This window comes from Myxocyprinus asiaticus, chromosome 22 (genome assembly GCF_019703515.2).
Source record: "Myxocyprinus asiaticus isolate MX2 ecotype Aquarium Trade chromosome 22, UBuf_Myxa_2, whole genome shotgun sequence".
Lineage (NCBI taxonomy): Eukaryota > Metazoa > Chordata > Actinopteri > Cypriniformes > Catostomidae > Myxocyprinus > Myxocyprinus asiaticus.
Genome location: NC_059365.1, coordinates 46271917 through 46287669, shown reverse-complemented (window position 1 = coordinate 46287669; position 15753 = coordinate 46271917). Strand labels below are relative to the sequence as shown.

At 40.2% G+C, this 15753-nt stretch overlaps 1 protein-coding gene across 5 annotated transcripts in view; it reads left to right on the top strand.

Annotated features, from left to right (window-relative positions):
- Positions 1-15151, top strand: part of LOC127413427 (highly divergent homeobox-like) — a 107374-nt gene extending 92223 nt beyond the window's left edge. Inside the window, exons 6-11 of one of the 5 annotated variants that reach the window (XR_007892588.1) lie at positions 1319-1465; positions 3610-3799; positions 3915-3988; positions 4089-4178; positions 14106-14252; positions 14655-14776. Coding sequence is in view for 3 of the 5 variants with exons in the window: in XM_051650580.1 (XP_051506540.1) it covers positions 1319-1465; positions 3610-3799; positions 3915-3988; positions 4086-4178; positions 14655-14777; positions 14859-15008 (777 nt within the window). In the remaining 2 variants the exon portion in view is untranslated. Of the gene's footprint in view, positions 1-1318; positions 1466-3609; positions 3800-3914; positions 3989-4085; positions 4179-14105; positions 14253-14654; positions 14778-14858 lie in introns of those variants that run through there. The other 4 variants (XR_007892587.1, XM_051650582.1, XM_051650581.1 and 1 more) reach the window with 4 other exon arrangements.
- Positions 15152-15753: the final 602 nt, after the last annotated feature.

The window sequence follows — 15753 nt, the reverse complement described above, 5'->3', positions numbered from 1 at the left end:
CCTCCGCATTCTGGTGGCCGGTAGCGAGCACCTCCTCCCCTCGTGGATGGCATCCGTTCCTCCGCATCCAGGCGGTCAGCAGCAATTCCTCCATCCCCCGGCGGACAGCCGCGGCTGCTCCTTTGGGCCGACGGCAGTGGCGAGGACTCCACGACAGCGCATCCCTCCTCCTTCCCGGGCTTCGGCACCAATGTAACAAGGTTAAGATGGGCAAGGAGAAGGAGGGAACCGGACACAGCATCAAAGTGATATTTTAATGAAAACTTAAATAAAAAGACACAAAACACAAACACCGCGCAGCTGCGTGTGGCTCTCTCTTTCCCAACTGCTGCATCCAGCTGCATTAATCCCTCTCCTCGGCTGATTAGCCCGATTGCCCTCCTCCTTGTCACAATGCCAAATCAGAAATCTTTACATTTCCATGCAATAAAAAAAAAGTTAATTATTAACATTTTCAGTCAGTTAAATACATTTCCATAAATTCAAAAACTTCACTATAGTAACTTCAACTGAATAACCTTATTTGCTTAAAAAATTATCAAAGAATTATTCTTCTGGATGAATGGGAACCAAAGTTTTTCCTCTTTCCTTTTCCAAAGAACAGTGAAGTACCCATCTTAACTTTTCACGAAAAAAAAACTTGAATATAGGAATAGGTATATGTGGAGAAAAAAAATAACACATGATTGCGTGTGTGTTTGTGTGCAAAATATTTGGATTTATTGTTTCAGTGTGTCTATTAAAGGAAAAAAATCAAATATCACTATAACTGTTCTCATATATCACTCACAGATACCCCTTTCAACTACTTTTAGCCTGTGCTACCTTTAGGTTGTTTCTACCCTTTACATATATATCACCCGTCATGAATGAATTTGAAAAAATGCGTTTTTTTTTTTTTTTTCATGTTTCAACTGTTGATTCCTAATTACTTGGTTACTTTTTTGACCCTACTCTTTGATGGCTGAAAAGCACCCTTCTTTCATTTGTGTGAGTCACTGTAGTTTGTGAACTGCTGCTGTCACTACAGCATGCCTACAGCTGATATGGGCATGGGGCAGTAAACCTGTGGGAAGACTGCTTTAACTACCCCTGCCCCACCCCCACACCATTAAAAAAAAATGTACACCTAAATAAAGGTCAGTTAAAGGGCTAGTAGAGCTGATGTGTTGAATTAAGCATGTTTGATTAGGGAGACGTCCAAATGTGTACATCCCAAATCGGTTTGTGATGCACTGCTCTAGCACAAACATATGAGAGCTGATGTTCTGTCAGACTTTGATGATGACCTTTAATAAATGGTGTAGTGTTTGTTAAGATGCAGGACAGGACTCAGTTTAGTGACAGAGACGTGTTCACGCTGAAGAGATACTGGGACAACGGCATGACGAGCCTCGGTTCTGTGTGCAGAGAAAAGATTGTAGCCGCAGCCAATGAACTCCGTGTCGACACAGAAATTATCAAGGTTTGTATGTTTACAAAAGTATTTATTTATTTGTTAATTGTTAAACTTTAAAACAGAAAGAAACAGATTATATGACCTTTCAAATATCACTTGCTTTATCTCAATAATCCCATGTAATTGACGGTTTCACTCGTGGAATACATTCATCACGACTGACTATGAATGGCATATTTCTACAATGGCATCTGTAACTTTATTCTTTGTTTGTGATGCTTCATCTAAACTGCTAGGTGTTAGTGCAACATAAACTCACATTTTACTGAGTGCACCTTTAAGTTTAATTGTATTATTTACAGTATAATCCACAAGGAAACAATTTCTTACTATAACAAAATTGTTGTGAATGCAAAAGGTGCATTCAGTCATTTAGTTTTAATGGATTATTGGCTGATATGATTGTGGTCTGGGATTTTATACTGACATCTGTAGAAGTGGATGCATATAAAAGCACATGTTTTCAGTTGCCAATGCCATTGTAGATACTGTATACCCATTTCACATGTGTATTTCTCAACAATAATTCATTTATTCGTAATCCAAAAGTGTCAGATAATAGGGCTGTTATTGATGTAAAGGTACTGCATCTTAAACAGAAAAAATTCATACTAACTACCGATTCATTCAACAGGGTCATTCCGTGTCAACTCAACCAGAGGTCCCCGGCTCAAATTTTTTTATCATAGTTTTTTACTGGTGAAAGAGAAACATAAATGTTAAAATATTAAATGCCATGGAGCAGTTGACTACAGCATAAAATTGTGTTAAAATGTAATCATTCATGGATAGAGCCATATGGATTAGAGTCCCATATACGTGTAATTACGGAATCTTAAAAATTAAGATACAAAAAGGAAAGTTTGTTCTGAACCATAATCTAAAAGAATATCATATATATTTTATACATCTGGTTCTGGAGTTACAGACACTCACTCCTATAAGGGTTTCCCCCTCCCTATTTGTGGCCTCACACCACTGGCATATAATGCAATAAGGGGTGCTGAAGTCAAATTATTTTAGTAATAGACCTACATATCTCTGTGTTAATACTAAAGTATGATGCCACCACCTATAATGTTATTTTTGTGACCTGTAGTCTTGCTCCAAATCATTGGCGAAAATTGTCATTTTGACCCCCTCCACAAAAAAGAAATAAATACTGATCCATGCCATTTAATATTTTGCCTTTCATCATCATTTATGTGCCTCTTTCTTCAGAAAAGGTATTAATAAAAAATAAATCAGCTGGGGAAGTTGCTGAAATTTGGTTGATTCGACATGGAATAACCCAACAGCATTTTAGGACCACTGTTTACAAAATCCAATAGTTTAAGATTAATTCATAGTATTTTGAATAAACGTTGAAAGGTAAAACTTTACGAGAATAATGTAAGAAATATTACAAAATATAATACTACTTAGTGACACAGCTGCGACAAAACACTATTTGCAGTTAAGTGACATTTTAACAATGAATGGGTGTTATTGCTGTAGTAATTAGTCTTTTATCAAGGTATTTTGAGCCAATGTGCAGCTTATGAGCCAATGTCTTTATGGCTAAAGATTATTGAGATTATTCATTTTTTGTCTTCTTCTGAACAGTTTCTTACATAGTCTTACCCAGAAGTCTCAAAACTAACTATGATAACTTTATTATGGTTTGCCAAGAGGCAATCTAATTCTTAATCTAATTCTAATTCTTAATTGTTAATCTAAAGTCAGATTTTACAAAATCCTCCAGACCACTGTATCCTGCTTGCTTATTGGCTTGCCCACAATTCACATCCCTTTTTCTTTAAAACTTGTTTAACAAAAGGATATTATTATTATAAAATCATGCCTCATTGCTTTTATCTAGTCATTACACTTTTATTGCTAGAATATTATGACTTGAAATGAAACTTCTCAAATCTGTTTAAATGTTTTTATTCTCAAATATATATATATATATATATATATATATATATATATATATATATATATATATATATATATATATATATATATATATAAAGAAGCCTTAATTATCAAAAAACATAATATTTAACTAATATGACTTCATTCTCAAAATCATCTTTTTTTGAGTGACTCTAGAACTTCATCAAAAATTCAAAGTTTAATTATTTTCTAAAATCTAATATTGGCAGACATGGATCGGTAACCGCAGAAGGAAGTACCGTTTGATGGGCATTGAAATACCTCCACCTAAAGTTGGTCCAGCCGTGTTCTCCAATCAAACTGAAGGCTGCACTCCTACCACGCTTGAAGACAGGTGTCACACTCCTGCACTCGCAGACGGCAGCGAACACTATGCCGAGTCGCTCTGTTTGTCTGATGGTAGGAAGAGTTTTTTGCTATTTGCGAACTACTGTATATCTCTTATATTTGTTTGATTTGTAATGACACAATAAAAACAGGATATTTTATTGTACGTTTCTTGCTTGTTTTGAAGATGGAGGCAGTGATTTGTTTCAGAAAGACGATAATGTAAAGGAAGGATTAGACCGTTTCACTGCTAAAAATGTGGTATGAGTTCATATTCTCTTGCAACAGAACAGATGGTTTAACTCTCACTCTTTGAGTCAGGTGTTGTGAGTAACTCATGCATGAAACTTTCTACTAGAAGATTGAAATCATGGATAATGAAGATGATGATGATGGTGATGACATGTTGACCACTGAGTTGGAGCAGATGCAGAGCCTCTTAGAGTTCAAGGTAAGCAGAGAAGCAGGAGAGCAATCATTCAACAACATCGGCACAAACAAATATATCGTCATCAATGTAGCTCTGTGTGTATTTATTTAGAACATTTACAGTTATAATATATTTACAGTTATGTGTTAATATTTACCCAGTTTTTTAATTGGTAGTTGACAAATAACATGGCCATGTTATGTTTTAGGTGCTGTATGTAGTCACCATTTCTGTTATGTTTTTCACAATTTTAATCCTTTTAGTAATTACAGATTGTAAATTTTACACTTTAGGACACTTGCCAAAGTTATCAGCAGGGGTAAAGTATTGTACAATAACACTGTTCCACTTAAATCTTTGGTGAGATATGCTGTAGTGATGCAGCAAATTGAAAATTCTTGGCGGAAACCTTCTTCCTTCAGGTGCCATTACTACCATAAAATCTTGGCTCCAATAATGCCCTTCAATGGCCAAACGGTACTTTCTTCTGCAGTTACCAATCCATGTCTGCCAATTTTACATTTTAGAGAAGAATTACACCTTGAATTTTTTTATTAAGCTCTGGAGTTACTCAAAAAATAGATAATTTTGAGAATAAAGTCATACTATCTCATATTTTTTACAATAAAGGCTTATAGATATTAAAGACAATAAAGATATTTCAACAGATATGAGAAGCTTCATTTTGAGAAAAAGGTCCTAATATGCTTAGAATAATTGTGTAATGTTGGATAATATTTTTAATATTATGTACAAAATTGTATGAGCCAATGAGCCTAAATATTTTGACCACTCACAGGTAAAGCGAATAACATTGATAACATCACAGCAAGGATTGTAGGGTGCTCCTGATCAGTAACGGTGATTACCTACCAAAAGTGGTCCGAGGAGGGACAAACCAAGAACCGGCGACAGGGTGTTGGGCACCCAAGGCTCATCAATGCGTGAGGGCAACGAAGGCTATCCTGTCTGGTCCGAACCGACTGAAGGTCTACTGCGGCACAAGTCACAGAAAATGTTAATACTGGTTACGGGAGTCCAGGGCATGCTGAGTGACTCCAGTCAGGCTTCCTAAGCAACCAGTTGGCCCGGTTGCTAGGGTGGGTAGAGTCACATTGGGTTAACCTCCTCATGGTCACAATAATGTGGTTCTTGCTCTCAGTGGTGTGTGTGGTGAGTTGTGTGTGGATGCCATGGAGAATAGCATGAAGCCTCCACATGCGGTAACGCGCTCAACAAGCCACGTGATATGATGCACCGATTGACGGTCTCAGACGCGGAGGCAACTGAGATTCATCCTCCAACACCCGGATTGAGGCGAGTCACTACGCCACCACGAGGCACATTGGGAATTGGGGAGAAAAGGGGAGAAAATCCAAAAATAAATAAATAATGGTTACAGGAGGAATGTGTCACAAAACACAGTGCATCGCACCCTGCTGCGTATGGAGCTGCGTAGCAGCAGACCGGTCAGAGTGCCCATGATGACCCTGTCCACCATCGAAAGCACCTACAATGGACACGTGAGCATTGGAACTGGACCTTGGAGCAGTGGAAGAAAGTCGCCTGGTCCGATGAATCCCATTTTCTTTTAAATCACGTGGACGGCCATGTACACGTGTACTGTTTACCTGGGGAAGTGATGGCACCAGGATGCACTGTGGGAAGATGACAAGCCGGTGGAGGGAGTCTGATGCTCTGGGCAATGTTCTGCTGGGAAACCCTGGGTCCGGCCATTCACGTGGATGTCAATTTGAAATGTACCACCTACCTAAACATCATTGCAGACAAGGTACACCCCTTGGATTGATGGTATTCCCTGATGGCAGTGGCCTCTTTCAGCAGGATAATGTGCCCTGCCACACTGCACACATTGTTCAGGAATGGTTTAAGAAACATGATGAAGGAGAGATGTGACACCATACAAGAGGCAGACGTGTGATCGACGAGCTCTGCGCACTTTGCTAAATTTTTTATTATTTTTATGTTTTAATCTAGTGAAACTGGATACACCCAGTTACACATTTGCTATTTGAGGGAAAACATGGCAAAGAAGTCAAAATCCTCAGGCTCTGGAGACATTAAAAGACACTTACATGTTCAGGATGAAAGCCCCAATAGGCCTACAGACCAGGTACTCCATTTGGATGGCGCGGTGGGAGAGGAGATCCAGCGTCAGTTGTCCAACATGTCGGTGATGTTGACGAAGTTTCTTGCTGACTTGGAGGATCTCGCTGTAATACGTCGATCAATTACGGCAATGGAAATAAAATTCTCTGAGATAGTTACAAGAGTGACTGATGTTGAGAGACGAATTGATTTTCTGGAATCTTCGGAGAGGGAATTAACCGCTAATCCGCCCACGACCAAAGTTGATTTGGAACATCTCCTTGAAAAACTTGAAGATCTTGAGAATAGAAGCCACAGGAATAACATTCGAATTGTTGGAATTCCTGAGCATGAGGAGGGCAGAGATGTGGTGAAATTCCTAGACGAGCTTTTCCCCGAGTCTGCTCGACATAACAGGCCACAAGTTGGAAATCGAGCGAGCTCACAGAGTCCCAGCTCACAGATTTGCTGAGGGAGACAGACCTCGATCGATTCTGGCCAGATTTCTGAGATCATCCGATAAAGATCTTGTGTTGCGCCAGGCGAGGAGTAAAGGGAAGCTTTCTTGGAAGAACCATAATATTTTCTTATTCCCGGACTTTGCGAATTCGACAAGAGAGAAACGCGATCGGTTCAAGGAATGTAAGAAACTCTTACATCAGCAAAAGATCACTTTTGCTCTGATGTTCCTGGCCAAACTGAGAATAGAAATGACGGTCGGTCACAAAGTATTTACATGTCCCAATCAGGCAAAGTCTTTTATTGAACCAGTGGGTGAGTAAACCACTGGGTGTTTCTCATGTGAATGGGTCGACTCGCTGTACTTATTCTGGCTTTTGTGGAAGTTGGGTGTCATTTTTGCGTTGGCTCCGCCAAGCGGCTGGAGTTTGTTTTGTGAATAACACTTTTCCTTAAAGAAACTTTTGCATTGACGAAAGATTACATTTGCATTGAAGTTCCCGGCCAGTTTGAGAGTGGACACTACGGATGACCGCAAAATATCTACATGCTCACACAAAGGATAAAGTCTTTTATAAAGTTGACGGATTGTGTAAGTCATGGTATATATTTTTATGCAGCCTCCGAGTGAACTGACTCGACCATCTGGGGAACCAGGATGCCGGTTTTGTTTCTTTTTGTATTGGTTCCGCCTAGCGGCTGGAGCTTGTTCTATTGAATAACACTCCTTTGGAACATCTGTGGATTAATCTGTTCGTTCTTCGTGCTTATTCCTCCTGCTGGCTGTAGTTTGTTTTGTTGAGTATTTTACAGGACATTGGAATGATGACGTCATCTGTTGAACTCATAACAGCCGGCTCACTGAACATTCGTCTGTCTGTCCGAGGAATCTGAACAGTTTTATATCAGCTGGAATTTGTTTTGTGGAAGATCACACCTTTGAGACAGTTCTGTGAATGAATCTACACGTTCTTCACGTTCATTCTGGGGTTTATTTTACAAAGTATTTTCTGTTATGTAATTTTGCCTCACAAATTTGTGAGGCAAAATTGAGCAATCCAATGGCAAAGTTGTCGTGGGGGCTCGTTGGCGTTCATGGACCTTTTGAGTTTAAAGGGATTGTTGCCGGTTGGCAACGGTCTTGCGCGGAGTTAATGCGCTTTTTTCTGTTTGTTTTGTTCGGTGTTTGATTGTTTCACTAATGGGGAATGTGGTCTGTATAATTTTGTTTTGACACACAATTAATTTTTTCTGCTATATCAAAATGTCAAATGTTAATATGAGTGTACTATCTCTCTCCACATGGAATGTAAATGTTTGGGGCACCCCATAAAAAGAAGGAAGGTTATTACTTTTCTTAAACATAAGAAATATGATATAGTGTCTCTCCCCGCAGGAAGCTGAACAATTTGGGAAGATATGGGGTGGACATGTTTTCTTTAGTGCTGGCTCAAGTAAGAGCAAGGGAGTCATTATATTGATTAATAAACATCTACAACTCAAATGTCTCAAACAGGTTAAAGATAAATTAGGAAGAGTCATTATTGTTTTAGCTGAAATTCAAGGGCAAAGGTTGATTTTGGCTAATATTTACGCACCTAACGCTAATGATCAGGGCTTTTTTATAGATCTTGAAAGGATGCTGCAAACCGCTGGCACCCTCATGATATAATATTGGGAGGAGACTTTAATCTTTTTATGGATTCAGTCCTTGATCACAGTGAAGCAAAAGTGTGCAAACCCCCTAGAGCAACATTGACGCTTCACAGGATGTGTAAAAATCTTGGTCTTATGGATATTTGGAGACTTTTGAACCCATCTGGTAGGGACTATAAATTCTTTCATCAGTCCATAAGATTTATTCTAGAATAGATTTTTTTTTTTGATATCCAAATCCCTCATTTCATCTGTTGTTGATTGCTCAGTTGGAAATATCTTAGTCTCAGATCATGCCCTGGTAAGTTTAGAGGTGTTGCCATCTAAAAGAAATCATATAGTTGGCACCTTAATGTGTCCCTTTTGCAAAATCCTGATTTACAACAAATGCTAAAGACTGCAATCAGTGTTTATATGGAGACCAACTGGTCCTCTGTATCCTCAGTGGGCGTGGCTTGGGAGGCACTTAAGGCTGTTCTTAGGGGTCGGATCATACAGTATGCCTCATTCATTAAAAAATCCAAAGCACGAGAACTCGTGGAGTTGGAAGAGAATATTAAAAGTGCAGAGGCAGAGCTGAAGCGTCGTATGTCAGCTGATGACCTCAGAGAATTGACCCGATTGAAATATAGATATAATACTATTTTGTCGCGGAAAGTGGAGTTTTGGTAATTCAGGGCAAGACAGTCATACTTTGAGTCAGGTGACAAGGTAGGGAAGCTTTTGGCTAGATATATAAAGCAGAGAGAGTCTCTTTCTATCATTCCCTCAGTGAAATCTGCTGGTGGTGAAATTTTTACCTCGACCATTGATATTAATAATGCTTTTAAAGAATTCTATCTTGATCTCTATAGTCCCTCGTCTTCATCTACTGATGAAGATATTAGAAACTTTGTGGAACCATTAGATAATCCTAAACTGATGTTTGAGCAAAAAAACTCTTGATTCAGAGATAACCTTGGAGGAGCTTGATGAAGTAATTAAGTCCCTACCTACTGGCAAGGCTCCAGGGCCAGATGGTTTTGCCACAGAATTTTTTAGATCCTATGCTACAGAACTGGCTCTACTTTTGTTAGAAGTTTATACTGAATCATTAAATAATGGAAAGCTTCCTCCAACCATGAAACAAGCCTGGATCAGTCTGATTCTTAAAAAGGACAAAGATCCAAGCAAGTGTAAAAGTTACCATCCAATCTCCCTGATCCAATTAGATGTAAAAATATTTTCAAAAATTCTGGCTAACCGATTAAGTAATGTTATGACATCTCTTATATATATAGATCAGGTGGGATTTATTCGGGGCCGTAACTCTTCTGATAACATCAGGCGTCTCATCAATATCATGTAGTCAGTAGCGAATGATCAGTCTCCGGTTGCTGCCATCTCACTTGATGCCGAAAAGGCATTTGATATGGTAGAATGGGATTATCTTTTTAAGATTTTGGAAATGTATGGGTTCGGGAGTACATTTATTGGTTGGATTAAGTTACATTATAGACACCCTGTAGCAGCGGTACAAAAAAATGGATTAATTTCAGATTATTTTACTCTGGATAGGGGCACTCGGCAGGGTTGCCCTCTTTCCCCATTATTGTTCTGTTTTGCCCTGGAACCATTAGCAGCTGCGATAAGAAAGGATGATGATTTTCCAGGGGTGGATGCGGGAGGTGTGGCGCATAAGCTTTTGCTTTACGCAGATGATATTTTATTATTTGTCTCTGAACCTACTAGATCTATGCCTTGCCTCCACAGAATTATTAATTCCTTTTCCAAGTTCTCAGGATACAAAGTCAATTGGTCTAAATCCGAAGCTTTGGCTCTGACAGCCTACTGTCCAGTAACGGCTTTCCAGCCAGGCGCCTTCCAGTGGTCCAAACAGGACACTAAGTATTTGGGGATTTTATTCCCAGCAAATTTGTCTGATTTAGTTAGTGTTAATTTTGACCCTTTAATAAAAAGTTTTTAGAGTGATGTGGGCAGGTGGGCTTCATTACATTTATCTATGATTGGGAAGGTTAATGTTATTAAAATGAATTGTATTCCAAAATTTAACTACCTGCTACGGTCTCTCCCTGTAGATGTCCCCCTTTCTTATTTCAAGCAATTTGATAGCATAGCGAAGTCCTTCATTTGAAATGGTAAACGTCCCAGATTGCATTTTAATAAGTTACATAGGCTGATAGACAAAGGTGGGCTAGGACTACCCAAGATTTTGTTTTATTATTATGCATTTGGACTCAGGCATTTGGCTCATTGGACGTTTCCACCTGAAAGAGCCCCTCCCTGGTTTTCTATTGAACAGGAAGTCCTTGCCCCTATTTTGCCACTGCAAAGCCTTTCTATCAAAGTAACTGGAGAAGTTAAATCACATCCCGTTATTTCACATTTGCACTTGATTTGGACAAGAGTGGCCAGAGTTTTTAATTCGGACATTTATTTAAATGTTGCCTCAAGCATATGGCTGAACCCCAAATTATGTATCAACAAGTCCCCTTTCTGCTGGTCAGAGTGGATTGTGAGGGGGGTTACTACACTTGGCGACCTGTATGAGAGTGGAGTGTTGAGATCTTTTGAGAATTTGGTTAATAATTTTGGGATTCCCAGATCTCAGTTCTATAAGTATTTACAGCTGTGCCACATGCTCTGTACTGTTTTTGGGAGTAGCACACACCCACCTAAAGCAGCAGATGCTTTGGGAGAGGTGATTGCTGCTTTTGGAAAAGGTCATGAGGCACCAGTGTATTACTCCCTGCTAATTCAGAGTCTGGGGGATGGAGCCTTGACTTCTCTCAAGAGAGTATGGGAAAAAGATTTGAATTTGGTATTGGAGGATGGAGTGTGGACTAAGATTCTGAAAAATTTCAAATCTGTATCTAGAGATGCAAGGGTTCGCCTTGTGCAATTTAAGATTTTACATAGATTTTATTGGACCCCCTCTAGATTATATAGGCTTGGTCTTAAAGACACACCCACCTGCTGGCGACGCCAATCAGAAGTTGGAGACACTACCCATGTCTTTTGGGGGTGTGTTAAGATCCAGGAGTTTTGGTTGAGGGTTCGGAGTTATCTGTGTGATGTTTTGAACATTCAGGTTTTGCTCTGTCCCAGACTCTGTATTTTGGGTGATGGGGTGGTCATACATTTAGGGGATAATCACATTAAAAACTGGATTTTGACCTGTCTCATGATCGGCAGGCAAGTAATTTTAAGGGGTTGGAAGTCAAGTGGAGCACCCTCTTTTTCGGAGTGGTGTGTGGAAATGGGGAGGGTAGCTGCATTTGAGAAAGCGGTAAGTAGAAGGCTGGGGTTTAGGGACTTATTTTTAAAAAATGGGGCAAATATTTAGCTTTTTGGGGGGACTCTCGGGGGAGGGGATGTGGAGAGTGTAGTTTAGTTTAATCGTATGCTTATTATTATTTTATTTATATATATATATATATATATATATATATATATATATATATATATATATAGGATTGTGTGTGTGTGTGTGTTATGTGGGACTACAGGGGTGTTCGTTAGGGGTCAGGGTGGGATTGTATTAGGGGGGTTTAAATGTAAAATGTTGATTCTTTATATATGTGTTGAGTTTTTCACTGTCATGTACATATGAATCAATAAAAATGTTAATTACAAAAGAGAAACATGATTGAGATGAAGCTAATGATCCTGCATCAGTGTGGAGCGGTCTGAGAGACATTACTAACTTCAAGAGACCTTCCCCCAACACTGTAGTGGACCAACAATTGGCTGACGACCTGAATGTGTTCTACTGTAGAATTGAAAGGCCCAGTTTCACACCCCACACCCGCTCTGACCTTCACTTCACACAAACATCAACACCTCCTGCAACCCCTCTCCTCCTCCCTCCTGCTACTCAACCTGCACTTAAGATCAGTGAAGAGAAGGTGTGCCATGTCTTCCGGAATCAAAAGACAAGGAAAGCACAGGGCCCAGACATTGTTTCACCCGCTTGTCTAAAATCATGTGCTGACCAGCTGGCCTCCATCTTCACACAAATCTTAATAAATCACTGGAGCAGTGTGAAGTTCCCTGCAGTTTCAAACAATCCACCATCATTCCTGTCCCAAAGAAACCCAAAATCACAGGACTCAATGACTACAGACCCGTCACTCTGATGTCTGTGGTCATGAAGTCATTTGAGAGACTGGTGTTGGCCCACCTGAAGGACATCACTGGAACCTTTCTAGATCCCCTTTAATTTGCCTATCGAGCAAACACGTCTGTGGATGATGCAGTCAACATGGGATTGCATCATATCCTGCAACATCTGGACAGACCAGGGACATATGCAAGGATCCTTTTTGTGGACTATGGTTTGGTTTTCAACACCATCATCCCAGCTATTCTCCAGACTAAATTACACAAACTCTCTGTTCCCACATCTATCTCTCAGTGGATCACCAACTATCTGACAGACGGGCAGCAGCTAGTGAGACTGGGGGAATTAACTTCCAGCACCTGTATGATCAGCACTGGTGCCCTCCAGGGATGTGTGCTCTCCCCACTACTCTTCTCCCTGTACACAAATGACTGCACCACCAAGGACACCTCTGTCAAGCTCCTGAAGTTTGCAGACGACACTACTGTCATCGGCCTCATCCAAGATGATGATGAGTCTATATACAGAAGGGAGGTTGAACAGCTGGCTCACTGGTGCAGTCAAAACAACCTGGAGCTGAACACGCTCAAAACAATGGAGATGATTGTGGACTTTAGGAGGAACTCCCCAACATTGACCCCACTCACCATTCTAAACAGCACTGTGGCAGCAGTGGAGTCATTCAGGATCCTGGGCACTACCATCTCACAGGACCTGAAGTGGGACACCCACATTGACTCCATTGTGAAAGGAGGTTGTACTTCCTTCGCCAGCTGAGGAAGTTCAACCTGCCACAGGGGCTGCTGATACAGTTCTACTCAGCAGTCATTGAGCCTGTCCTCTGCACTTTAATAACTGTCTGGTTTGGTTCAGCTACGAAATCGGACATCAGAAGACTACAAAGGAAAGTTCAGAGAGGATTATTGGTTGCCCTCTGCCCTCCTTCAAGAACTGTACACTTCCAGAGTGAGGAAAAGGGCTGGAAAAATCACTCTGGACCCCACTCACGCAGCCCACTTACTTTTTGAACTGTTGCCTTCTGGACGGTGCTACAGAGCACTGAGCACCAGAACGTCAGGCACAGGAACAGTTTTTTTTCCCTCAGGCTACCCATCTCATGAGCGGTTAAAACTGCCCCATTGAGCAATAATTATGTGCAATACACAACTTAGTCTATTTATATTTATCCAACATATCCTACCTCTTCTGCCATACATTTCTTTGCATCTGTATATAACAGATTTGTGTGTGTGTGTGTGTGTGTGTGTGTGTGTGTGTATATATATATATATATATATATATATATATATATGAATATATCACTTCATTTCTGGGGATGGGGACTTTAATGTGCAACTAGGAAATGCAAATGCTAACTGTATTGGCAACATCTGTGATTTTTTTGTGCTGTTACGCTCCTAAGTTTGGATTTCTCCTCAAGAGTCTCACCACACAGGGAGGTGCCTGTGTCTTAACTATAAGCACATCTTTGTTACCATCCATTTTATCAATCATCAGCCAGCATTTACATTAAATGTAATTAAACCAAGATCATTTTACATGAACCCTGTTTTTTCTCCATGTCACTGTGTGGTGAGCAGGGCGGAGCCGAGCGGCATCTGGGCAGAGTGAGGCTGGGTAGATAAGTGGCGAATGACTTCTACCTGTGCGCCACACCGGCCTCGAGTTCCAGCGAGGGGAGGCGGGAGTATTTAAGGAGAAGAGACAGTGGCAGACGGGAGAGAGATGTACGAAGCTTGTCCACGTGTCTGAGTTTTTTTATGATTTGACGCAGCTGGCTGAAAAGCAGTGCGTTTATGTTTCTTTGTACACTGAAAAGTGTCATTAAATGTCTATGTGTTTGTCAAGATGGCCCCAGCTTCCTCCTTACCTTCTTAAGTATTACACACTGTTTCTGTAATCAGACTTTAACGCAAGGTTTTCTTTTCAAATTTTTGGTCAAGATTTCCAGTGCTTCCCTAAGCTCTAGAAGTAACTAGAATTTTATTTCACACTAAGACTTTGTTGTTCATAATTGTTTTAATCTCTCAAATGTTTTATACATTTTGATTGTAATGTCCTTTTCTGATGAGAAGTTTATGATCAGATCAGTGTTGTATGAGTGAAGTATTGTTGAATTATTCTCTCAGAATGAGGAAGTGCAGTTCCTGGAGAACAAGCTGCAGAACCAAAAGCAAAAGTTCTCAAAACTGAAGAGCTTCACTAAAAGCCTGCTGAAAGCTGTGAAGAACAAGGACAGAGACAAACAGCAGGTGAGGAAATATACAAGCTTGTAACTCGCAGACAAACAGAAGTAAATGTAATGTTAGTGAACGTGTTTTTATGTATGGCAGGAGCTGTTAGCCAGTCTACCTCAGAAAGGGCATGAGGACTGGGGTCTGGGCCTGGAGAACCAAACAGAGTCTGCTGTAGAGACCACGCCCATCCAGACAGAGTCTACTGTATCAGAGCGAGATGCAGACACCGAGCCGATGAGACTGTAACCTCGTCTCCTGTTACACATGCCACACAGTGCCTGTGGAAACTCACCAATAACTCTAATGGACCCAAAAGCCATTTTTCTCCAGCATATTAGACTGCCTTGGCTGGGTCCAGTCCTTTAAAAATAAATGCCACTGAATCAACACTAGCACTGTGTCTTATTTTTATGACAACTGAAATCATTAAACTTTTCTTATCTACTCCTTAAAGGAACAGGTCACCCAAATATAAAAATTCTGTTGTACTTTTCTGTTTTACATAAGATTAAAATAACTGATATCTTTTAATTTGTTAGGAATTTCAAGAAGTCACCCTGTACAACCAATAAATTAATTTATCACCCACATGGAATTTAGAGCCACAGAGCTCCATTGACCTTTTCAGTGAACTGGCCAAACGGGTTAGCAAAAAGGTCTGAATCATTCGGACTGCTTTCTCACTGAATCATTTGCAGCGGTTTCTCATTCAGTAAAACAGTATTCGGATATTTAAGAACACGGAGATCAAACCGATTGCTAGATTAAGTGGATATTTACCTACAATCATTTGGAACAAAAGGCTACTTTTTTGAGAGATGACACTGAGAAACTTCAACTGGTGCTGTGTCATGTGAATAAGGGGCAGTTCATACCAAATGCATTTTGTGTCCATCCATGCGTTTTTTCTATATAAACCTGCTAATGGACTTTGATTGTTGTGCCGTGTATGGCTGTGTTTCTGCGGTCTCACGCAGGAGCACCACAATTT